Source organism: Hyla sarda, chromosome 2 (assembly GCF_029499605.1).
Source record: "Hyla sarda isolate aHylSar1 chromosome 2, aHylSar1.hap1, whole genome shotgun sequence".
In the NCBI taxonomy this organism is placed as follows: Eukaryota; Metazoa; Chordata; class Amphibia; order Anura; family Hylidae; genus Hyla; species Hyla sarda.
In genome coordinates, this window is record NC_079190.1 from 512,833,260 (window position 1) to 512,860,412 (window position 27,153).

At 42.5% G+C, this 27,153-nt stretch overlaps 2 protein-coding genes across 8 annotated transcripts in view; one reads left to right on the top strand and one right to left on the bottom strand.

Annotated features, from left to right (window-relative positions):
- Nucleotides 1-19,991, bottom strand: part of QTRT2 (queuine tRNA-ribosyltransferase accessory subunit 2) — a 35,512-nt gene extending 15,521 nt beyond the window's left edge. Inside the window, exons 1-8 of one of the 5 annotated variants that reach the window (XM_056559938.1) lie at nt 19,784-19,991; nt 6,502-6,713; nt 4,463-4,518; nt 4,018-4,094; nt 2,105-2,314; nt 1,802-2,001; nt 373-542; nt 44-155 (exon numbers count right to left, since the gene is read on the bottom strand). In XM_056559938.1, coding sequence (XP_056415913.1) covers nt 44-155; nt 373-542; nt 1,802-2,001; nt 2,105-2,314; nt 4,018-4,094; nt 4,463-4,518; nt 6,502-6,710 — 1,034 coding nt within the window. In that variant the 5' untranslated portion in view covers nt 6,711-6,713; nt 19,784-19,991. The other 4 variants (XM_056559939.1, XM_056559936.1, XM_056559937.1 and 1 more) reach the window with 4 other exon arrangements.
- Nucleotides 7,147-27,153, top strand: part of CCDC191 (coiled-coil domain containing 191) — a 65,699-nt gene continuing 45,692 nt past the window's right edge. Inside the window, exons 1-5 of one of the 3 annotated variants that reach the window (XM_056559933.1) lie at nt 7,147-7,399; nt 8,771-8,809; nt 20,062-20,206; nt 22,628-22,763; nt 22,960-23,132. In XM_056559933.1, coding sequence (XP_056415908.1) covers nt 7,284-7,399; nt 8,771-8,809; nt 20,062-20,206; nt 22,628-22,763; nt 22,960-23,132 — 609 coding nt within the window. In that variant the 5' untranslated portion in view covers nt 7,147-7,283. Of the gene's footprint in view, nt 7,518-8,770; nt 8,810-20,061; nt 20,207-22,622; nt 22,764-22,959; nt 23,133-27,153 lie in introns of all 3 variants that reach the window. The other 2 variants (XM_056559934.1, XM_056559935.1) reach the window with 2 other exon arrangements.

Consider the following 27,153-nt stretch of genomic DNA (forward strand, 5'->3'; position numbering starts at 1 on the left):
GCCGCAGTGATGTCACGTGTGGGAGGAGCCTCATCGTACGCACCGTTTCTCCTTTAGGCAGATCTCATAAGCGGTGATGCTGGATCGGTCGTCCTCTGCATCCTCAGACTCATCCTCGGTCTGTTCCCCATTAATCAGCTCCTTCTTGTCAAGGACTAAGGACAAAGCAAGTCTGGGTCACACAGCTAATTAGTGTTTCCCAACCAGGGTGCCTCCAGCTGTTGCAAAACTACAACTTCAAGCATGCCCGGACAGCCTTCGGCTGTCCGGGCATGCTGGGAGTTGTAGTTTTGCAACAGCTGGAGGCTCTCGGGTCAGGAAACACTGCACTTGTATGTAATGAGAACAGAGATGAAGCCAGAGCACATTTACCAGGGCGCTGGGGTTCACCTGCGGTCTCGGGGTCCGGCTGGTACTGGTGGGTGAAGCTCAGGGCGCAGCCTCTCTCTGTCACCTCGTACGGGAAGGTGCTGTCAAACAGATCTACACCGCGCTCAATGCAGTCCATAACCTCATCCGGCCGCCCGATGCCGTGGATGAACCTGGAGGGGTGACAAGGGTTAATGTCAACAGGAGCAACAGAGACGCTGGAAGTATCAGTATTATTCTGGATTATCGGGTGGTCACCATTAGGAGTAGATCAGGAGCCTACTGTCACCACTAGGGGGAGCTCAGGAGTCTGCAGTCACAACTAGGGGGAGCTCAGGAGTCTGCAGTCACCACTAGGGGGAGCTCAGGAGTCTGCAGTCAGCATTAGGGGAAGCACATGAGTCTGCAGTCACCACTAGGGGGAGCTCAGGAGTCTGCAGTCACCACTAGGGGGAGCTCAGGAGTCTGCAGTCAGCATTAGGGGAAGCACATGAGTCTGCAGTCACCACTAGGGGGAGCTCAGGAGTCTGCAGTCACCACTAGGGGGAGCTCAGGAGTCTGCAGTCAGCACTAGGGGAAGCACATGAGTCTGCAGTCACCACTAGGGGGAGCTCAGGAGTCTGCAGTCACCACTAGGGGAAGCACATGAGTCTGCAGTCACCACTAGGGGAAGCACATGAGTCTGCAGTCACCACTAGGGGAAGCTCAGGAGTCTGCAGTCACCACTAGAGGGAGCTCAGGAGTCTGCAGTCACCACTAGAGGGAGCTCAGGAGTCTGCTGTCACCACTAGGGGGAGCACAGGAGTCTGCAGTCACCACTAGGGGGAGCTCAGGAGTCTGCAGTCACCACTAGGGTGAGATCAGGAGTCTGTAGTCAGCATTAGGGGAAGCACATGAGTCTGCAGTCACCACTAGGGGGAGCTCAGGAGTCTGCAGTCACCACTAGGGGGAGCTCAGGAGTCTGCAGTCACCACTAGGGGGAGCTCAGGAGTCTGCAGTCACCACTAGGGGGAGCTCAGGAGTCTGCAGTCACCACTAGGGGGAGCTCAGGAGTCTGCAGTCACCACTAGGGGGAGCTCAGGAGTCTGCAGTCACCACTAGGGGGAGCTCAGGAGTCTGCAGTCACCACTAGGGGGAGCTCAGGAGTCTACAGTCACCACTAGGGGGAGCTCAGGAGTCTACAGTCACCACTAGGGGGAGCTCAGGAGTCTGCAGTCACCACTAGGGGGAGCTCAGGAGGCTGCAGTCACCACTAGGGGGAGCTCTGGAGGCTGCTGTGATTGCAGGGCATCTGTCACTCCGTATCAAAGAAACTCATTTCTGATCTCTAAGAAGACATGTATATATATATTCAAGCTTTCTGCCACCAGTGGACGCTGTTTACACCGACACTTCTCACAGGTGAAGTAATGACCCTCCTCCTCCTCCTCACCGGGGCTTGTCCTCCGGTAGCTCGGCTGTGATTGCCGCAATGAGGTTCAGCTTGTTCTCGGGGTCCCCGCTGCCCCCCTGGAATCCGTCCAGCAGGAATCCCCCAACGGGTCTTTTGGCCGTCTCTCTCGCTGATCTCAGCCGCTCCTCCTGGAGGTCTCCTCCCTCGATGGCGCCGATCACAACCTTCTGCTTCAGAGCCTGAACATGGAGGAAGGTGACATCCACTGGTGACATCTACAGAACTAAGTGCCCCCAGATAATTAACCCCGCCTCCCCGGCACCCGCTGACCGATCCTGTTACCTCATTCTCTGACATCAGCTTCAGACATTCGTCCAGGAATGACAGCGATCGGTCCACAGACTTCTTGGCCCTCTTCCTGGAGCAGCCATCGGCTGCCGCCTCCCCGTCACACAGACACTGGATCCAGTCCACCCGCAGGGCGCCCTGCAGGGACACGAACCTCTGGGGCGTCAGCTCCAACCGCCCCCCTGATCCCCAGACTGAGACGGTCTATGGGGGAGAGAGGACAAAAGAGGTCACCACCCGGGATATGAAGGAACCAACCACAAGGTCAATGACAGATATAGATTATTATATATATATATATATATATATATATATATATACACCCACACACTGGGTACTAGGTCTGGAGATATACAGAGGGGCAAAAAGTATTTAGTCAGCCACTCATTGTACAAGTTCTCCCCCTTATAAAGATGAGGCTGTAATTATCATCATAGGTTATAACCTCAACTATAAGACAGAATGAGAAAAAATCCATAAAATCACATTGTCTGATTATTAAAGAATTTATTTGCAAATTATGGTGGAAAATAAGTATTTGGTGAATAAGAAAAGTTAATCTCAATACTTTGTTATATCCCCTTTGTTGGTAATGACAGAGGTCACATGTTTTCTGTCTTCACAACGTTTTCACACACTGTTGCTACTATTTTGGTCCATTCCTCCATGCAGATCTCCTCTAGAGCAGTGATGTTTTGGGGCTGTTGCTAGGCAACACAGACTTTCAACTCCCTCCAAAGGTTTTCTATGGGGTTGAGATCTGGAGACTGACTAGGCCACTCCAGGACCTTGAAATGCTTCTTATGAAGCCACTCCTTCGTTGCCCGGGCGGTGTGTTTAGGATCATTGTCAGTCTGAAAGACCCAGCCACATTTGATCTTCAATGCCTTTGCTGATGGAAGGAGGTTTTCACTCAAAATCTCACAATACATGGCCTCATTCATTCTTTACTTTACATGGATCAGTCGTCCTGGTCCCTTAGCAGAAAAACAGCCCCAAAGCATGATGTTTCCACCCCCATGCTTCACAGCAGGTATGGTGTTCTTTGGATGCAACTCAGCATTCTTTCTCCTCCAGACACAACGAGTTGAGTTTTTAACAGAAAGTTCTACTTTGGTTTCATCTGACCATAAGACATTCTCCCAATCCTCTTCTGGATCATCCAAATGCTCTCTAGCAAACTTCAGACGGTCCCAGACATGTGCTGGCTTAAGCAGGGGGACACATCTGGCACTGCATGATTTGAGTCCCTGGCGGCGTAGTGTTACTGATGGTAGCCTTTGTTACTTTGGTCCCAGCTCTCTGCAAGTCATTCACTAGGTCCCCCGTGTGGTTCTGGGATTTTTGCTCACCGTTCTTGTGATTATTTTGACACCACGGGGTGAGACCTTGTGTGGAGCCCCAGATCGAGGGAGATTATCAGTGGTCTTGTAGCTCTTCCATTTTCTAATAATTGCTCCCACAGTTGATTTCTTCACACCAAGCTTCTTGTCTATTGCAGATTCAGTCTTCCCAGCCTGGTGCACGTCTACAATTTTGTTTCTGGTGTCCTTTGACAGCTCTTTGGTCTTGGTGGAGTTTGGAGTGTGGCTGTTTGAGGTTGTGGACAGGTGTCTTTTATACTGATAACAAGTTCAAACAGGAGCCATTAATACAGGTAACGAGTGGAGGACAGAGGAGACTCTTAAAGAAGAAGTTACAGGTCTGTGAGAGGCAGAAATCTTACTTGTTTGTAGGTGACCAAATACTTATTTTCCACCTATGATGATAATTACAGCCTCATCTTTTTATGTGGGAGAATGTGCACTGTATATACTGTATATCCGGATACATACTGGGTACTGGGTGTGGATATACATATATATTGGGTACCAGGTCTGGAGAGGTTCTTCGGGGTCAGACCCTACCTTATTGGTGTTGTATCCAGGAGGATTCGGGGTAACGGGGTCATTTATTGAGCAATAGAGCAAAGTGTCTGATAATCCTGCGAGAGACAGAGAGACAAACAATAGACAAAAATATTTTTTGGGGTCATTTCCTGCGTCACAACAAGTGGAAGAAACATCCCCACTGCGACCACACAGGATGTCACCGACTGCGCAATACACGTACAGACCTGACAGCAGGACAGGGGCGGAAAAACCCAAATATCATCACTACAAGATTCAGATACAAGTGACAGATAGATAGAACAGTGTTTTCCAAACAGTGTGTCTCCAGCTGGTGCAAATCTACAGTGGCTGTCCGGGCATGCAGGGAGTTGTTGTTTTGGAACAGCTGGAGGCACCCTGGTTTGGAAAACAATAAGATAGATAGATATGAGATAGATAGATAATTTGTCTCTACACTCACCAGCAAACTTCCCGATCCCCTCTTTATATTCCTCCAGCACTTCCTGATGTTCTGCTCTGCAGACAAATCACAATGTCAGGATCTGCTGTAAAACCTATCACACCTCACTGCTTCCTTCTCCAACAAAATCAGTGCACAGGATCTCCTGAAATACTCTGTACTGTTGTGGACCCTGCTCCTCCACTATATAACTCTCACCCTGTGACCTCCACGTGATCAGCACACTCCTCTCCTGAAATACTCTGTACTGCTGTGGACCCTGCTCCTCCACTATATAACTCTCCCCCTGTGACCTCCACATGATCAGTACACTCCTCTCCTGAAATACTCTGTACTGCTGTGGACCCTGCTCCTCCACTATATAACTCTCACCCTGTGACCTCCCCCACATGATCAGTACACTCCTCTCCTGAAATACTCTGTACTGCTGTGGACCCTGCTCCTCCACTATATAACTCTCACCCTGTGACCTCCACATGATCAGCACACTCCTCTCCTGAAATACTCTGTACTGCTGTGGACCCTGCTCCTCCACTATATAACTCTCACCCTGTGACCTCCACATGATCAGCACACTCCTCTCCTGAAATACTCTGTACTGCTGTGGACCCTGCTCCTCCACTATATAACTCTCACCCTGTGACCTCCACATGATCAGCACATTCCTCTCCTGAAATACTCTGTACTGCTGTGGACCCTGCTCCTCCACTATATAACTCTCACCCTGTGACCTCCACATGATCAGTACACTCCTCTCCTGAAATACTCTGTACTGCTGTGGACCCTGCTCCTCCACTATATAACTCTCACCCTGTGACCTCCACATGATCAGCACACTCCTCTCCTGTATACTCTGTACTGCTGTGGACCCTGCTCCTCCACTATATAACTCTCACCCTGTGACCTCCACATGATCAGCACACTCCTCTCCTGTATACTCTGTACTGCTGTGGACCCTGCTCATCCACTATATAACTCTCACCCTGTGACCTCCCACATGATCAGCACACTTCTCTCCTGAAATACTCTGTACTGCTGTGGACCCTGCTCCTCCACTATATAACTCTCACCCTGTGACCTCCACATGATCACCACACTCCTCTCCTGAAATACTCTGTACTGCTGTGGACCCTGCTCCTCTACTATATAACTCTCACCCTGTGACCTCCCCCACATGATCAGTACACTCCTCTCCTGAAATACTCTGTACTGCTGTGGACCCTGCTCCTCCACTATATAACTCTCACCCTGTGCCCTCCACACGATCAGCACACTCCTCTCCTGAAATACTCTGTACTGCTGTGGACCCTGCTCCTCCACTATATAACTCTCACCCTGTGACCTCCCCCACATGATCAGCACACTCCTCTCCTGAAATAATCTGTACTGCTGTGGACCCTGCTCCTCCACTATATAACTCTCACCCTGTGACCTCCACATGATCAGCACACTCCTCTCCTGTATACTCTATACTGCTGTAGACCCTGCTCCTCCACTATATAACTCTCACCCTGTGACCTCCCCCACATGATCAGCACACTCCTCTCCTGAAATACTCTGTACTGCAGTGGACCCTGCTCCTCCACTATATAACTCTAACCCTGTGACCTCCCCCACATGATCAGCACACTCCTCTCCTGAAATACTCTGTACTGCTGTGGACCCTGCTCCTCCACTATATAACTCTCACCCTGTGACCTCCACATGATCAGTACACTCCTCTCCTGAAATACTCTGTACTGCTGTGGACCGTGTTCCTCCACTATATAACTCTCACCCTGTGACCTCCACATGATCAGCACACTCCTCTCCTGTATACTCTGTACTGCTGTGGACCCTGCTCCTCCACTATATAACTCTCACCCTGTGACCTCCACATGATCAGCACACTCCTCTCCTGAAACACTCTGTACTGCTGTGGACCCTGCTCCTCCACTATATAACTCTCACCCTGTGCCCTCCACATGATCAGCACACTCCTCTCCTGAAATACTCTGTACTGCTGTGGACCCTACTCCTTTACGTCAGACGGCTCTTACAGTGTGGACAGTGTGAGGTGAGTGACCGGAGGGACGCCGGCGATGTTCTGCAGGGTATCGTGGGTAAGATGAGGGGGCGACCCTGTCCGGGTGTAGAGCAGGCAGCCAGGGACTTCCAGCGTCTTCTCCCCGCCGCTCTGCGCCAAAGCGGTGATAACCCCGAGGCGAGCGCTGCCCGTGACCTTACTGAGCGTCAGCTTCATCATCATCACCTGGCAGGAGACCAAACACAATGTGAATCTAAGGGTTAACATCAGTAACCCCTCCAGTGCCAGGGGGCGCACTGTGTTGGGGTAATGTAGGCCCCCATGGGGATGCCACTTGTGTCCCTATCAGTTTTTATTATATGACGTGTCCAACCTGTGGCAAAGCATGCTGGGGGTTGTAGTTGGTCACCACAGTTATAAGATAAGCATAGAAAGCAGTGAATCACATATAAATGCATTGGGACTGGACCTCAGCTCTTCTGCCCTCTGGCTCTAGGGTTGCGCCATAGCACAGTCCTTCCCTAATGTCTATATTAGCTGTACACAGTATATGACAAACACGTGACGTGTAATTGGCCTCTGTACACACTACGAGAAAAATTCACCGCAAAAAACCGCACTACTTACATGTGCAGGAGAGAAGGCGGGCGCGTACTTACTACGTCACTCCAAACAGCCAATCGGCGAACTTTACGTCATCACCCACTGCCGCTCTTACTAGTCATGTGACACTGTTGGCGTTCTAAGCTTACTGTAACTATGGAAACCTGAAGACGCTTCCGTTGACACTGGAGCATGTCGGGATTTGTAGTCCAGTTGTGCTTCCGCCGCTATCTGAGGGAGGGAAGACGGTGGATTGGAAGAACTACAGTTCCCGGCATTATTCGGTGTCTCCTCACCTCTGCCGGCAGGTGAGCCCGGTGCAGGACGAGGGGGATACTGAAAGGAGCTGGGGACACCATGAGCGCCGGGAAGCACAAGCCCGAGCTGTACCGCTGGAGGAGGCAGGCGGCCGGGGCCAAGGCTAAGGTCAGGACCGGTATAGAGCCCAATACTGCCCCCTGCTGACATTGTGCTCCAAAGGTGTACTAAACTTAGATACACTCCTCGGCAAATTGTATCACACGGGCTTAGATTCAGCAGGCAGTATCACACATGACAGGATTAGATACAGCAGGCAGTATCACACATGACAGGCTTAGATACAGTAGGCAGTATCACACATGACAAGCTTAGATACAGCAGGCAGTATCACACATGACAAGCTTAGATACAGCAGGCAGTATCACACATGACAGGCTTAGATACAGCAGGCAGTATCACACATGACAGGCTTAGATACATAATGCAGTATCACACATGACAGGCTTAGATACAGCAGGCAGTATCACACATGACAGGCTTAGATACATAATGCAGTATCACACATGACATGCTTAGATACAGCAGGCAGTATCACACATGACAGGCTTAGATACAGCAGGCAGTATCACACATGACAGGCTTAGATACATAATGCAGTATCACACATGACAGGCTTAGATACAGCAGGCAGTATCACACATGACATGCTTAGATACAGCAAGCAGTATCACACATGACAGGATTAGATACATTAGGCAGTATCACACATGACAAGCTAAGATACAGCAGGCAGTATCACACATGGCAGGCTTAGATACAGCAGGCAGTATCACACATGGCAGGCTTAGATACAGCAGGCAGTATCACACATGACAGGCTTAGATACAGCAGGCAATATCACACATGACAGGCTTAGATACAGCAGGCAGTATCACACATGACAGGCTTAGATACAGCAGGCAGTATCACACATGACAGGCTTAGATACAGCAGGCAGTATCACACATGACAGGCTTAGATACATCAGGCAGTATCACACATGACAGGCTTAGATACATCAGGCAGTATCACACATGACAGGCTTAGATACAGCAGGCAGTATCACACATGATAGGCTTAGATACAGCAGACAGTATCACATATGACAGGATTAAAACACAGCTCAGCAGACAGTGTCACGTGATATGATTAGATACATTGGCTCAGCAGAGAGTATCACATATGATTAGACACATTGGCTCAGCATAGAGTATCACACATGATAGGTTTAGATACAACAGCTTACCAGAAGGTATCACATATGATAGCCTCAGGTACACCAGCTCATTAGGCAGTATCACCCTCAATAGGCTTAGATACAGCAGCTGATTATTATTTGCGGTCACATAATGATGTCATTTCTGTCTCTTTCTCCTCAGCCGGACTTTGACTCTGACAATGTGGAGCACTGGATTAAGGTACAGGATACAATATAATGGGAAATATCTCTATAGTGCAATACACCGCATCCATATAATGTGTAATACTGCTATACCGCATCCATATAATGTGTAATACTGCTATACCGCATCCATATTATGTGTAATACTGCTATACTGCATCCATATAATGTGTAATACTGATATACCGCATCCATATTATGTGTAATACTGCTATACCGCATCCATATAATGTGTAATACTGCTATACCGCATCCATATAATGTGTAATACTGCTATACCGCATCCATATTATGTGTAATACTGCTATACTGCATCCATATAATGTGTAATACTGCTATACTGCATCCATATAATGTGTAATACTGCTATACCGCATCCATATAATGTGTAATACTGCTATACAGCATCCATATAATGTGTAATACTGCTATACCGCATCCATATAATGTGTAATACTGCTATACCGCATCCATATAATGTGTAATACTGCTATACCGCATCCATATAATGTGTAATACTGCTATACCGCATCCATATAATGTGTAATACTGATATACCGCATCCATATAATGTGTAATACTGATATACCGCATCCATATAATGTGTAATACTGCTATACCGCATCCATATAATGTGCAATACTGCTATACCGCATCCATATAATGTGTAATACTGCTATACCGCATCCATATAATGTGTAATACTGATATACCGCATCCATATAATGTGTAATACTGCTATACCGCATCCATATAATGTGTAATACTGATATACCGCATCCATATAATGTGTAATACTGCTATACCGCATCCATATAATGTGTAATACTGCTATACCGCATCCATATAATGTGTAATACTGATATACCGCATCCATATAATGTGTAATACTGCTATACCGCATCCATATAATGTGTAATACTGCTATACCGCATCCATATAATGTGTAATACTGCTATACCGCATCCATATAATGTGTAATACTGATATACCGCATCCATATAATGTGTAATACTGATATACCGCATCCATATAATGTGTAATACTGCTATACCGCATCCATATAATGTGTAATACTGCTATACCGCATCCATATAATGTGTAATACTGCTATACCGCATCCATATAATGTGTAATACTGCTATACCGCATCCATATAATGTGTAATACTGCTATACCGCATCCATATAATGTGTAATACTGCTATACCGCATCCATATAATGTGTAATACTGCTATACCGCATCCATATAATGTGTAATACTGCTATACCGCATCCATATAATGTGTAATACTGCTATACCGCATCCATATAATGTGTAATACTGCTATACCGCATCCATATAATGTGTAATACTGCTATACCGCATCCATATAATGTGTAATACTGCTATACCGCATCCATATAATGTGTAATACTGCTATACCGCATCCATATAATGTGTAATACTGCTATACCGCATCCATATAATGTGTAATACTGATATACCGCATCCATATAATGTGTAATACTGCTATACCGCATCCATATAATGTGTAATACTGATATACCGCATCCATATAATGTGTAATACTGATATACCGCATCCATATAATGTGTAATACTGATATACCGCATCCATATAATGTGTAATACTGCTACACTGTATCCATATTAGGTGTAATACTGATATACTGCATCCATATAATGTGTAATACTGCTATACCACATCCATATAATGTATAATACTGCTATACCTCATCCATATGTGTAATACTGATATACTGCATCCATGTAATGTGTAATACTGCTATACCGCATCCATTTAATGTATAATACTGCTATACTGTATCCATATAATGTGTAATACTGCTATACCGCATCCATATAATGTGTAATACTGCTATACTGTATCCATATAATGTGTAATACTGCTATACTGTATCCATATAATGTATAATACTGATATACTGTATCCATATAATGTATAATACTGATATACTGTATCCATATAATGTATAATACTGATATACTGTATCCATATGATGTGCTGATGAAGAATTATTCATCAGCGCATAATATGGATGCAGTATATCAGTATTATTTATCAGCACATTATATGGATGCAGTATTATTTATCAGCACATTATATGGATGCAGTATAGCAGTATTATTCATCAGCATATTATATGGATGCAGTATAGCAGTATTCTACATCAGCACATTATATGGATGCAGTATAGCAGTATTCTACATCAGCACATTATATGGATGCAGTATAGCAGTATTATACATCAGCACATTATATGGATGCAGTATAGCAGTATTCTACATCAGCACATTATATGGATGCAGTATAGCAGTATTCTACATCAGCACATTATATGGATGCAGTATAGCAGTATTATTCATCAGCATATTATATGGATGCAGTATAGCAGTATTATACATCAGCGCATTATATGGATGCAGTATAGCAGTATTATACATCAGCGCATTATATGGATGCAGTATTATACATCAGCACATTATATGGATGCAGTATTATTCATCTGCACATTATATGGATGCAGTATTATACATCAGCACATTATATGGATGCAGTATAGCAGTATTATTCATCAGCACATTATATGGATGCAGTATAGCAGTATTATTCATCAGCACATTATATGGATGCAGTATAGCAGTATTATACATCAGCACACTATATGGATGCAGTATTATTCATCAGCACATTATATGGATGCAGTATATCAGTATTATACATCTGCACATTATATGGATGCAGTATTATACATCAGCACATTATATGGATGCAGTATAGCAGTATAATTCATCAGCACATTATATGGATGCAGTATTATACATCAGCACATTATATGGATGCAGTATAGCAGTATTATTCATCAGCATATTATATGGATGCAGTATTATTCATCAGCACATTATATGGATGCAGTATAGCAGTATTATTCATCAGCACATTATATGGATGCAGTATAGCAGTATTATTCATCAGCACATTATATGGATGCAGTATAGCAGTATTATTATTCATCAGCACATTATATGGATGCAGTATTATTCATCAGCACATTATATGGATGCAGTAGAGCAGTATTATTCATCAGCACATTATATGGATGCAGTATAGCAGTATAATTAATCTGCACATTATATGGATGCAGTATAGCAGTATTATATATCAGCACATTATATGGATGCAGTATAGCAGTATTATATATCAGCACATTATATGGATGCAGTATAGCAGTATTATATATCAGCACATTATATGGATGCAGTATATCAGTATTATACATCAGCACATTATATGGATGCAGTATTATACATCAGCACATTATATGGATGCAGTATAGCAGTATTATTCATCAGCATATTATATGGATGCAGTATTATTCATCAGCACATTATATGGATGCAGTATAATTCATCAGCACATTATATGGATGCAGTATAGCAGTATTATTCATCAGCACATTATATGGATGCAGTATAGCAGTATAATTAATCTGCACATTATATGGATGAAGTATATCAGTATTATTCATCAGCACATTATATGGATGCAGTATAGCAGTATTATTCATCAGCACATTATATGGATGCAGTATAGCAGTATAATTAATCTGCACATTATATGGATGCAGTATAGCAGTATTATATATCAGCACATTATATGGATGCAGTATAGCAGTATTATTTATCAGCACATTATATGGATGCAGTATATCAGTATTATACATCAGCACATTATATGGATGCAGTATAGCAGTATTATACATCAGCACATTATATGGATGCAGTATAGCAGTATTTTACATCAGCACATTATATGGATGCAGTATAGCAGTATTATTCATCAGCACATTATATGGATGCAGTATTATTCATCAGCACATTATATGGATGCAGTATATCAGTATTATACATCAGCACATTATATGGATGCAGTATTATTCATCAGCACATTATATGGATGCAGTATAGCAGTATTATTAATCAGCACATTATATGGATGCAGTATAGCAGTATTATATATCAGCACATTATATGGATGCAGTATTATTCATCAGCACATTATATGGATGCAGTATAGCAGTATTATTCATCAGTACATTATATGGATGCAGTATTATTCATCAGCACATTATATGGATGCAGTATAGCAGTATTATTCATCAGCACATTATATGGATGCAGTATTATTCATCAGCACATTATATGGATGCAGTATAGCAGTATTATACATCAGTACATTATATGGATGCAGTATTATTCATCAGCACATTATATGGATGCAGTATAGCAGTATTATTCATCAGCACATTATATGGAAGCAGTATTATTCATCAGCACATTATATGGATGCAGTATTATTCATCAGCACATTATATGGATGCAGTATAGCAGTATTATTCATCAGCACATTATATGGATGCAGTATAGCAGTATTATACATCAGCACATTATATGGATGAAGTATATCAGTATTATTCATCAGCACATTATATGGATGCAGTATAGCAATATTATTCATCAGCACATTATATGGATGCAGTATAGCAGTATAATTCATCAGCACATTATATGGATGCAGTATTATTCATCAGCACATTATATGGATGCAGTATAGCAGTATTATTCATCAGCACATTATATGGATGCAGTATAGCAGTATTATTCATCAGCACATTATATGGATGCAGTATAGCATATTATTATTCATCTGCACATTATATGGACGCAGTATAGCAGTATTATTCATCTGCACATTATATGGATGCAGTATAGCAGTATTATTCATCAGCACATTATATGGATGCAGTATTATTCATCAGCACATTATATGGATGCAGTATAGCAGTATTATTCATCAGCACATTATATGGATGCAGTATAGCAGTATTATACATCAGCACATTATATGGATGAAGTATATCAGTATTATTCATCAGCACATTATATGGATGCAGTATAGCAATATTATTCATCAGCACATTATATGGATGCAGTATAGCAGTATAATTCATCAGCACATTATATGGATGCAGTATTATTCATCAGCACATTATATGGATGCAGTATAGCAGTATTATTCATCAGCACATTATATGGATGCAGTATAGCAGTATTATTCATCAGCACATTATATGGATGCAGTATAGCAGTATTATTCATCAGCACATTATATGGATGCAGTATAGCATATTATTATTCATCTGCACATTATATGGACGCAGTATAGCAGTATTATTCATCTGCACATTATATGGATGCAGTATAGCAGTATTATTCATCAGCACATTATATGGATGCAGTATAGCATATTATTCATCAGCACATTATATGGATGCAGTATATCAGTATTATTTATCAGCACATTATATGGATGCAGTATAGCAGTATTATTCATCTGCACATTATATGGATGCAGTATAGCAGTATTATTATTCATCAGCACATTATATGGATGCAGTATAGCAGTATTATTATTCATCAGCACATTATATGGATGCAGTATAGCAGTATTATTATTCATCAGCATATTATATGGATGCAGTATAGCAGTATTATTATTCATCAGCATATTATATGGATGCAGTATAGCAGTATTATTCATCAGCACATTATATGGATGCAGTATTATTCATCTGCACATTATATGGATGCAGTATAGCAGTATTATTCATCAGCACATTATATGGATGCAGTATAGCAGTATAATTAATCTGCACATTATATGGATCCAGTATAGCATATTATTATTCATCAGCACATTATATGGATGCAGTATAGCAGTATTATTCATCAGCGCATTATATGGATGCAGTATAGCAGTATAATTAATCTGCACATTATATGGATCCAGTATAGCATATTATTATTCATCAGCACATTATATGGATGCAGTATAGCAGTATTATTCATCAGCACATTATATGGATGCAGTATAGCAGTATTATTATTCATCAGCACATTATATGGATGCAGTATAGCAGTATTATACATCAGCACATTATATGGACACAATGTCCCTGATTTACTATTACAAATCCGACCTGTTTAGTGGGGTTGTGCGCCAAAATGTGGGGGCAGTGCGCCATAAATTGTGTCTGCGCCTTATTTTTTTGACGAATTTCACCAAGATAAACGTACAAACGTGTCAACCCCCCCCAAAGGGGCGTGGCCATCTGGGAAAAGGGGGCATGGTCATCAGGGAAGGGGCGTGGTTTCACAACCCGACTGAATTCACAGAAAATCCTGTGAATAAATGGCTGGAAATTCGCACCAAGAAAAAACTGCTCAGAAAACTTTCCACACTAGTAAAAACCCGACACGCTTAGTAAATGAGGGTCAGTGTATGTGCTGATGTGTAATATGGCTATATACCTCGTCAGTGTATATGCTGATGTGTAATATGGTTATATACAGCGTCAGTGTATGTGCTGATGTGTAATATGGTTATATACTGTGTCAGTGTATGTGCTGATGTGTAATATGGCTATATACCGTGTCAGTGTATGTGCTGATGTGTAATATGGTTATATACCTCGTCAGTGTATGTGCTGATGTGTAATATGGTTATATACCTCGTCAGTGTATATGCTGATGTGTAATATGGTTATATACAGCGTCAGTGTATGTGCTGATGTGTAATATGGTTATATACCGTGTCAGTGTATGTGCAGATGTGTAATATGGGTATATACCGTGTCAGTGTATGTGCTGATGTGTAATATGGTTATATACCGCGTCAGTGTATGTGCTGATGTGTAATATGGTTATATACCTCGTCAGTGTATGTGCTGATGTGTAATATGGTTATATACCGTGTCAGTGGTGCTGATGTGTAATATGGTTATATACCGTGTCAGTGTATGTGTTGATGTGTAATATGGTTATATACCGTGTCAGTGTATGTGCTGATGTGTAATATGGCTATATACCTCGTCAGTGTATGTGTTGATTTGTAATATGGCTATATACCTCGTCAGTGTATGTGCTGATGTGTAATATGGTTATATACCGCGTCAGTGTATGTGCTGATGTGTAATATGGTTATATACCGTGTCAGTGTATGTGCTGATGTGTAATATGGTTATATACCGTGTCAGTGTATGTGCTGATGTGTAATATGGTTATATACCGCGTCAGTGTATGTGCTGATGTGTAATATGGTTATATACAGCGTCAGTGTATGTGCTGATGTGTAATATGGCTATATACCTCGTCAGTGTATGTGCTGATGTGTAATCTGGTTATATACCGTGTCAGTGTATGTGCTGATGTGTAATATGGCTATATACCGCGTCAGTGTATGTGCTGATGTGTAATATGGTTATATACCGCGTCAGTGTATGTGCTGATGTGTAATATGGTTATATACCGTGTCAGTGTATGTGCTGATGTGTAATATGGTTATATACCTCGTCAGTGTATGTGCTGATGTGTAATATGGGTATATACCGTGTCAGTGTATGTGCTGATGTGTAATATGGTTATATACCGTGTCAGTGTATGTGCAGATGTGTAATATGGTTATATACCTCGTCAGTGTATGTGCTGATGTGTAATATGGTTATATACCGTGTCAGTGTATGTGCTGATGTGTGATATGGTTATATACCGTGTCAGTGTATGTGCAGATGTGTAATATGGTTATATACCTCGTCAGTGTATGTGCTGATGTGTAATATGGTTATATACCGTGTCAGTGTATGTGCTGATGTGTAATATGGTTATATACCGCGTCAGTGTATGTGCTGATGTGTAATATGGTTATATACCGCGTCAGTGTATGTGCTGATGTGTAATATGGTTATATACCTCGTCAGTGTATGTGCTGATGTGTAATATGGTTATATACTGTGTCAGTGTATGTGCTGATGTGTAATATGGTTATATACAGCGTCAGTGTATGTGCTGATGTGTAATATGGTTATATACAGCGTCAGTGTATGTGCTGATGTGTAATATGGTTATATACAGCGTCAGTGTATGTGCTGATGTGTAATATGGTTATATACCTCGTCAGTGTATGTGCTGATGTGTAATATGGTTATATACCGCGTCAGTGTATGTGCTGATGTGTAATATGGTTATATACCGCGTCAGTGTATGTGCTGATGTGTAATATGGTTATATACCGCGTCAGTGTATGTGCTGATGTGTAATATGGTTATATACCGCGTCAGTGTATGTGCTGATGTGTAATATGGTTATATACCTCGTCAGTGTATGTGCTGATGTGTAATATGGTTATATACCGTGTCAGTGTATGTGCTGATGTGTAATATGGTTATATACCGTGTCAGTGTATGTGCTGATGTGTAATATGGTTATATACCGCGTCAGTGTATGTGCTGATGTGTAATATGGCTATATACCGTGTCAGTGTATGTGCTGATGTGTAATATGGTTATATACCTCGTCAGTGTATGTGCTGATGTGTAATATGGCTATATACCGTGTCAGTGTATGTGCTGATGTGTAATATGGCTATATACCGCGTCAGTGTATGTGCTGATGTGTAATATGGTTATATACAGCGTCAGTGTATGTGCTGATGTGTAATATGGTTATATACCTTGTCGGTGTATGTGCTGATGTGTAATATGGTTATATACCGCGTCAGTGTATGTGCTGATGTGTAATATGGTTATATACCGCGTCAGTGTATGTGCTGATGTGTAATATGGTTATATACCGTGTCAGTGTATGTGCTGATGTGTAATATGGCTATATACCGTGTCAGTGTATGTGCTGATGTGTAATATGGTTATATACCGTGTCAGTGTATGTGCTGATGTGTAATATGGCTATATACCGTGTCAGTGTATGTGCTGATGTGTAATATGGTTATATACCGTGTCAGTGTATGTGCTGATGTGTAATATGGCTATATACCGTGTCAGTGTATGTGCTGATGTGTAATATGGTTATATACCGCGTCAGTGTATGTGCTGATGTGTAATATGGTTATATACCACGTCAGTGTATGTGCTGATGTGTAATATGGCTATATACCGCGTCAGTGTATGTGCTGATGTGTAATATGGTTATATACTGTGTCAGTGTATGTGCTGATGTGTAATATGGTTATATACCGTGTCAGTGTATGTGCTGATGTGTAATATGGTTATATACAGCGTCAGTGTATGTGCTGATGTGTAATATGGTTATATACCTCGTCAGTGTATGTGCTGATGTGTAATATGGTTATATACCGCGTCAGTGTATGTGCTGATGTGTAATATGGCTATATACCGTGTCAGTGTATGTGCTGATGTGTAATATGGCTATATACCTCGTCAGTGTATATGCTGATGTGTAATATGGTTATATACCGCGTCAGTGTATGTGCTGATGTGTAATATGGTTATATACCGTGTCAGTGTATGTGCTGATGTGTAATATGGCTATATACCTCGTCAGTGTATGTGCTGATGTGTAATCTGGTTATATACCGTGTCAGTGTATGTGCTGATGTGTAATATGGCTATATACCGTGTCAGTGTATGTGCTGATGTGTAATATGGTTATATACCTCGTCAGTGTATGTGCTGATGTGTAATATGGTTATATACCTCGTCAGTGTATGTGCTGATGTGTAATATGGCTATATACCTCGTCAGTGTATGTGCTGATGTGTAATATGGCTATATACCGTGTCAGTGTATGTGCTGATGTGTAATATGGTTATATACCGTGTCAGTGTATGTGCTGATGTGTAATATGGTTATATACCGTGTCAGTGTATGTGCTGATGTGTAATATGGTTATATACCTCGTCAGTGTATGTGCTGATGTGTAATATGGTTATATACTGTGTCAGTGTATGTGCTGATGTGTAATCTGGTTATATACCGCGTCAGTGTATGTGCTGATGTGTAATATGGTTATATACTGTGTCAGTGTATGTGCTGATGTGTAATCTGGTTATATACCGTGTCAGTGTATGTGCTGATGTGTAATATGGTTATATACTGTGTCAGTGTATGTGCTGATGTGTAATATGGTTATATACCGTGTCAGTGTATGTGCTGATGTGTAATATGGTTATATACTGTGTCAGTGTATGTGCTGATGTGTAATATGGTTATATACCTCGTCAGTGTATGTGCTGATGTGTAATATGGTTATATACCGTGTCAGTGTATGTGCTGATGTGTAATATGGTTATATACCGCGTCAGTGTATGTGCTGATGTGTAATATGGCTATATACCGCGTCAGTGTATGTGCTGATGTGTAATATGGTTATATACCGTGTCAGTGTATGTGCTGATGTGTAATATGGTTATATACCTTGTCAGTGTATGTGCTGATGTGTAATATGGCTATATACAGCGTCAGTGTATGTGCTGATGTGTAATATGGTTATATACCGTGTCAGTGTATGTGCTGATGTGTAATATGGTTATATACCGCGTCAGTGTATGTGCTGATGTGTAATATGGCTATATACCTCGTCAGTGTATGTGCTGATGTGTAATATGGCTATATACCGCGTCAGTGTATGTGCAGATGTGTAATATGGGTATATACCGTGTCAGTGTATGTACTGATGTGTAATATGGTTATATACCGTGTCAGTTTATGTGCTGATGTGTAATATGGTTATATACCGCGTCAGTGTATGTGCTGATGTGTAATATGGTTATATACCTCGTCAGTGTATGTGCAGATGTGTAATATGGTTATATACCGTGTCAGTGTATGTGCTGATGTGTAATATGGTTATATACCTCGTCAGTGTATGTGCTGATGTGTAATATGGTTATATACCGCGTCAGTGTATGTGCTGATGTGTAATATAGCTATATACCTCGTCAGTGTATGTGCAGATGTGTAATATGGCTATATACTGCGTCCATATAATACACTGCTGTTATATTCGCCCGGGTCTCCTGCATATAATGGAGACCGCTCCTGTAGTGAACTCCTCGCAGGCCGTACAGTTTACAGGTGATACGGCCACCTACCTGCCTGTTATATTAGGAGCAGCAGTCATATGGCGGCACAATTTCTCATCCAGCTGCTAAATACAGGTGACAGATCTTTACTAGATGAAGGGACTGTGGTTATTTTTACTGGAGGTGAGCGACACCTGGTGGACACATGGGAGCACTGCAGCGCATCATTCACATTGTAACGACCCTCCTGTAATTAATGACCCATACGACCCCCGTATCCTCCTGTCTCTGCCGTCTGATGTGCTGAAGCTCGTCCATCACTGATTATCTCTGATTATTATCCGCAGAGGGTGGAGCAGGCCTCCGAATTTGCCGTATCTGAAGTTTTCTCTCGCAAGAAGCTCGCACCGCGCCCGCACAGACCCCCACAGCCGGCACTCACCCTGCAGTCAGTGGATCAGCTGCACGACCACGACGACGCTTACAGTGAAGGTAACGTCCCAGTGCGGAGGGTGAGAGGTCACAGCTATGGGTCAGGATGACACAGGCCGGGCTAAGGGAAAACGCTGATTATGGCGGGTGTAGGGGGCTGATGATGGCGGGTGTAGGGGGCTGATGGTGGCGGGTGTAGGGGGCTGATGGTGGCTGGTGTAGGGGGCTGATGGTGGCGGGTGTAGGGGGCTGATGGTGGCGGATGTAGGGGGCTGATGGTGGCGGGTGTAGGGGGCTGATGGTGGTGGGTGTAGGGGGCTGATGGTGGCGGGTGTAGGGGGCTGATGGTGGCGGGTGTAGGGGGCTGATGGTGGCGGGTGTAGGGGGCTGATGGTGGCGGGTGTAGGGGGCTGATGGTGGTTGGTGTAGGGGGCTGATGATGGCGGGCGCAGGGGGCTGATGGTGGCGGGCGTAGGGGGCTAATGGTGGCGGGTGTAGGGGGCTAATGGTGGAGGGTGTAGGGGGCTAATGGTGGCGGGTGTAGGGGGCTGATGATGGCAGGTGTAGGGGGCTGATTAGGGTGGGCGTAGGGGGCTAATGGTGGCGGGCATAGGGGGCTAATGGAGGCAGGTGTGGGGGGGGCTGATGATGGTGGGTGTAGGGGGCTGATGATGGCGGGCGTAGGGGGCTAATGGTGGCGGGTGTAGGGAGCTGATGATGGCGGATCTAGAGGGCTGATTATGGCGGGCGTAGGGTGCTGATGATGATGGGTGTAGGGGGCTGATGATGGCAGGTGTGGAGGGGGCTGATGATGATGGGTGTAGGGGGGCTGTGCGTCATGGTGCAGAAGACAAAAGGGTAAGGTGGGGAGACCTAGTGACGGCCCCTAATGCCGAGACCCAGCGACGGCCCCTAATGCCGAGACCTAGTGACGGCCCCTAATGCCGAGACCTAGTGACGGCCCCTAATGCCGAGACCTAGTGACGGCCCCTAATGCCGAGACCTAGTGACGGCCCCTAATGCCGAGACCTAGTGACGGCCCCTAATGCCGAGACCTAGTGACGGCCCCTAATGCCGAGACCTAGTGACGGCCCCTAATGCCGAGACCTAGTGACGGCCCCTAATGCCGAGACCTAGTGACGGCCCCTAATGCCGAGACCTAGTGACGGCCCCTAATGCCGAGACCTAGTGACTGCCCCTAATGCCAAGACCTAGTGACTGCCCCTAATGCCGAGACCTAGTGACGGCCCCTAATGCCGAGACCTAGTGACGGCCCCTAATGCCGAGACCTAGTGACTGCCCCTAATGCCGAGACCTAGTGACGGCCCCTAATGCCGAGACCTGGTGACGGCCCCTAATGCCGAGACCAGGTGACGGCCCCTAATGCCGAGACCCGGCGACGGCCCCTAATGCCGAGACCCGGCGACGGCCCCTAATGCCGAGACCCGGCGACGGCCCCTAATGCCGAGACCCGGCGACGGCCCCTAATGCCGAGACCCGGCGACGGCCCCTAATGCCGAGACCCGGCGACGGCCCCTAATGCCGAGACCCGGCGACGGCCCCTAATGCCGAGACCCGGCGACGGCCCCTAATGCCGAGACCCGGCGACGGCCCCTAATGCCGAGACCCGGCGACGGCCCCTAATGCCGAGACCCGGCGACGGCCCCTAATGCCGAGACCCGGCGACGGCCCCTAATGCCGAGACCCGGCGACGGCCCCTAATGCCGAGACCTAGTGACGGCCCCTAATGCTGAGACCTAGTGACGGCCCCTAATGCCGAGACCTAGTGACGGCCCCTAATGCCGAGACCTGGCGACTGCCCCTAATGCCGAGACCTGGTGACGGCCCCTAATGCCGAGACCTAGTGACGGCCCCTAATGCCGAGACCTAGTGACGGCCCCTAATGCCGAGACCTAGTGACGGCCCCTAATGCCGAGACCTAGTGACGGCCCCTAATGCCGAGACCTAGTGACGGCCCCTAATGCCGAGACCTGGCGACTGCCCCTAATGCTGAGACCTGGTGACGGCCCCTAATGCCGAGACCTAGTGACGGCCCCTAATGCCGAGACCTAGTGACGGCCCCTAATGCCGAGACCTAGTGACGGCCCCTAATGACGAGACCTAGTGACGGCCCCTAATGCCGAGACCTAGTGACTGCCCCTAATGCTGAGACCTAGTGACGGCCCCTAATGACGAGACCTAGTGACGGCCCCTAATGCCGAGACCCGGCGACGGCCCCTAATGCTGAGACCCGGCGACGGCTCCTAATGCCGAGACCCGGCGACGGCCCCTAATGCTGAGACCTAGTGACGGCCCCTAATGCCGAGACCTGAACCTGATCTTGTATTGGATAAACTATAAAGCCTTTGGATTTTCTCTTTATAAAGTGGCGGTGAGGAGGTGACGGAGACCATTAATGATATGACGAGGATGATGGGGGATGTAGTTTTGTAATATTAATGTTTAATGTCTTCAGCCCAGGATCTGCTGAGTGAGTGGCTGAGCAATAAGCTGAACCTGGAGCTGGTGAGCGATGAGGACAATGAGCCTGAAGGGGGCGTTATCGAGCCGGCAAAACCGCCCCCTCCGGAGTTCACCAAGTACAGCAGGTTTGACGGTAAGTAGGTCCTAAGGCCACATACACCCCAGACCAGTGGTCTCCAATCTGTGGAACTCCAGATGTTGCAAAACTACAACTCCCAGCATGCCCGGACAGCCAACGGCTGTCCGGGCATGCTGGGAGTTGTAGTTTTGCAACATCTGGAGGGCCACAGTTTGGAGACCATTGCTCTAGACTTTCATTCGTCTTGCAGATCTTTACAATTATCTGGAGAAGGAGACGGAGAGCGAGAACACTCAGGATTTCCTGCAGAACCTTCTAGAGAAGGAAGTGGTGGATTCTGGGATACTCGAAAGCCTCAGGAGCGAGACGAGTCCTAGAAAACGGAGGGACCCAAGAGTCACCATGGAAGTGCGACACCAACAGGTGGGGTAAAGAATCACACACTGTGCTCACATAGGAGTCCCCAACAAGACACAATTCTTCGGAACCATTCCAACCATTGGAACCCTGCAATCTCCTGCACAATATATATATATATATATATATATATATATATATATACACTGCCCAAAATAATAAAGGGAACACGTAAACAACATAATGTATATACACTGCTCAAATAATATATAAAGGGAACACGTAAACAACACAATGTATATACACTGCTCAAATAATATATAAAGAGAACACGTAAACAACACAATGTATATACACTGCTCAAATAATAAAGGGAACACGTAAACAACACAATGTATATACACTGCTCAAATAATAAAGGGAACACGTAAACAACACAATGTATATACACTGCTCAAATATATATAAAGGGAACATGTAAACAACACAATATATATACACTGCTCAAATAATAAAGGGAACACGTAAACAACACAATGTATATACACTGCTCAAAATAATAAAGGGAACACGTAAACAACACAATGTATATACACTGCTCAAATAATAAAGGGAACACGTAAACAACACAATGTATATACACTGCTCAAATAATAAAGGGAACACGTAAACAACGCAATGTATATACACTGCTCAAATAATATATAAAGGGAACACGTAAACAACACAATATATATACACTGCTCAAATATATATAAAGGGAACACGTAACCAACACAATGTATATACACTGCTCAAAATAATAAAGGGAACACGTAACCAACACAATGTATATACACTGCTCAAATATATATAAAGGGAACACGTATACAACACAATGTATATACACTGCTCAAATAATATATAAAGGGAACACGTAACCAACACAATGTATATACACTGCTCAAAATAATAAAGGGAACACGTAAACAACACAATGTATATACACTGCTCAAAATAATAAAGGGAACACGTAAACAACACAATGTATATACACTGCTCAAAATAATAAAGGGAACACGTAAACACAATGTTTATACACTGCTCAAAATAATATAAAGGGAACACGTAAACAACACAATGTATATACACTGCTCAAATAATAAAGGGAACACGTAAACAACACAATGTATATACACTGCTCAAATATATATAAAGGGAACACGTAAACAACACAATGTATATACACTGCTCAAAATAATGTAAAGGGAACACGTAAACAACACAATGTATATACACTGCTCAAAATAATAAAGGGAACACGTAACCAACACAATATATATACACTGCTCAAATAATAAAGGGAACACGTAAACAACACAATGTATATACACTGCTCAAAATAATAAAGGGAACACGTAACCAACACAATGTATATACACTGCTCAAATAATATAAAGGGAACACGTAAACAACACAATGTATATACACTGCTCAAATAATAAAGGGAACACGTAAACAACACAATGTATATACACTGCTCAAATAATAAAGGGAACACGTAAACAACACAATGTATATACACTGCTCAAAATAATAAAGGGAACACGTAACCAACACAATATATATACACTGCTCAAATATATATAAAGGGAACACGTATACAACACAATGTATATACACTGCTCAAATAATATAGGGAACACGTAAACAACACAATATATATACACTGCTCAAATAATAAAGGGAACACGTAAACAACACAATGTATATACACTGCTCAAATAATAAAGGGAACACGTAAACAACACAATGTATATACACTGCTCAAATATATATAAAGGGAACACGTAAACAACACAATATATATACACTGCTCAAATAATATAAAGGGAACACGTAAACAACACAATGTATATACACTGCTCAAATAATATATAAAGGGAACACGTAACCAACACAATGTATATACACTGCTCAAAATAATAAAGGGAACACGTAAACAACACAATGTATATACACTGCTCAAATAATATAAAGGGAACACGTAAACAACACAATGTATATACACTGCTCAAATAATATATAAAGGGAACACGTAACCAACACAATGTATATACACTGCTCAAATAATAAAGGGAACACGTAAACAACACAATGTATATACATTGCTCAAATAATAAAGGGAACACGTAAACAACACAATGTATATACACTGCTCAAAATAATAAAGGGAACACGTAACCAACACAATGTATATACACTGCTCAAAATAATAAAGGGAACACGTAACCAACACAATGTATATACACTGCTCAAATAATATAAAGGGAACACGTAAACAACACAATGTATATACACTGCTCAAATATATATAAAGGGAACACGTAAACAACACAATGTATATACACTGCTCAAAATAATAAAGGGAACACGTAAACAACACAATATATATATACACTGCTCAAAATAATAAAGGGAACACGTAAACAACACAATATATATATACACTGCTCAAAATAATAAAGGGAACACGTAAACAACACAATGTATATACACTGCTCAAAATAATAAAGGGAACACGTAAACAACACAATGTATATACACTGCTCAAAATAATATAAAGGGGACACGTAAACAACACAATGTATATACACTGCTCAAATATATATAAAGGGAACACGTAAACAACACAATGTATATACACTGCTCAAAATAATATAAAGGGAACACGTAAACATCACAATGTATATACACTGCTCAAATATATATAAAGGGAACACGTAAACAACACAATGTATATACACTGCTCAAATAATAAAGGGAACACGTAAACAACACAATGTATATACACTGCTCAAATATATATAAAGGGAACACGTAAACAACACAATGTATATACACTGCTCAAAATAATAAAGGGAACACGTAAACAACACAATGTATATACACTGCTCAAATAATATAAAGGGAACACGTAAACAACACAATGTATGTACACTGCTCAAAATAATAAAGGGAACACGTAAACAACACAATGTATATACACTGCTCAAATAATAAAGGGAACACATAAACAACACAATGTATATACACTGCTCAAATAATAAAGGGAACACGTAAACAACACAATATATATACACTGCTCAAATAATAAAAGGAACACGTAAACAACACAATGTATATACACTGCTCAAAATAATAAAGGGAACACGTAAACAACACAATGTATATACACTGCTCAAATAATAAAGGGAACACGTAAACAACACAATGTATATACACTGCTCAAATAATATATAAAGGGAACACGTAAACAACACAATGTATATACACTGCTCAAATAATAAAGGAACACGTAAACAACACAATGTATATACACTGCTCAAATAATAAAGGGAACACGTAAGCAACACAATGTATATACACTGCTCAAAATATATAAAGGGAACACGTAAACAACACAATGTATATACACTGCTCAAAATTTATAAAGGGAACACGTAAACAACACAATGTATATACACTGCTCAAATAATAAAGGGAACACGTAAACAACACAATGTATATACACTGCTCAAATATATAAAGGGGACACGTAAACAACACAATGTATATACACTGCTCAAATATATATAAAGGGAACACGTAAACAACACAATGTATATACACTGCTCAAATATATATAAAGGGAACACTTAAACAATACAATGTATATACACTGCTCAAATATATATAAAGGGAACACGTAAACAACACAATATATATACACTGCTCAAATATATATATATAAAGGGAACACGTAAACAATACAATGTATATACACTGCTCAAATATATAAAGGGAACACGTAAACAACACAATATATATATATATATATATATATATATACGCTGCTCAAAATAATATAAAGGGAACACGTAAACAACACAATATATATATATATATATATATATATATATACACTGCTCAAAATAATAAAGGGAACACGTAAACAACACTATATATATATATATATATATATATATATATATATATATATATATATATATACACTGCTCAAAAATAATATAAAGGGAACACGTGAACAACACAATGTATATACACT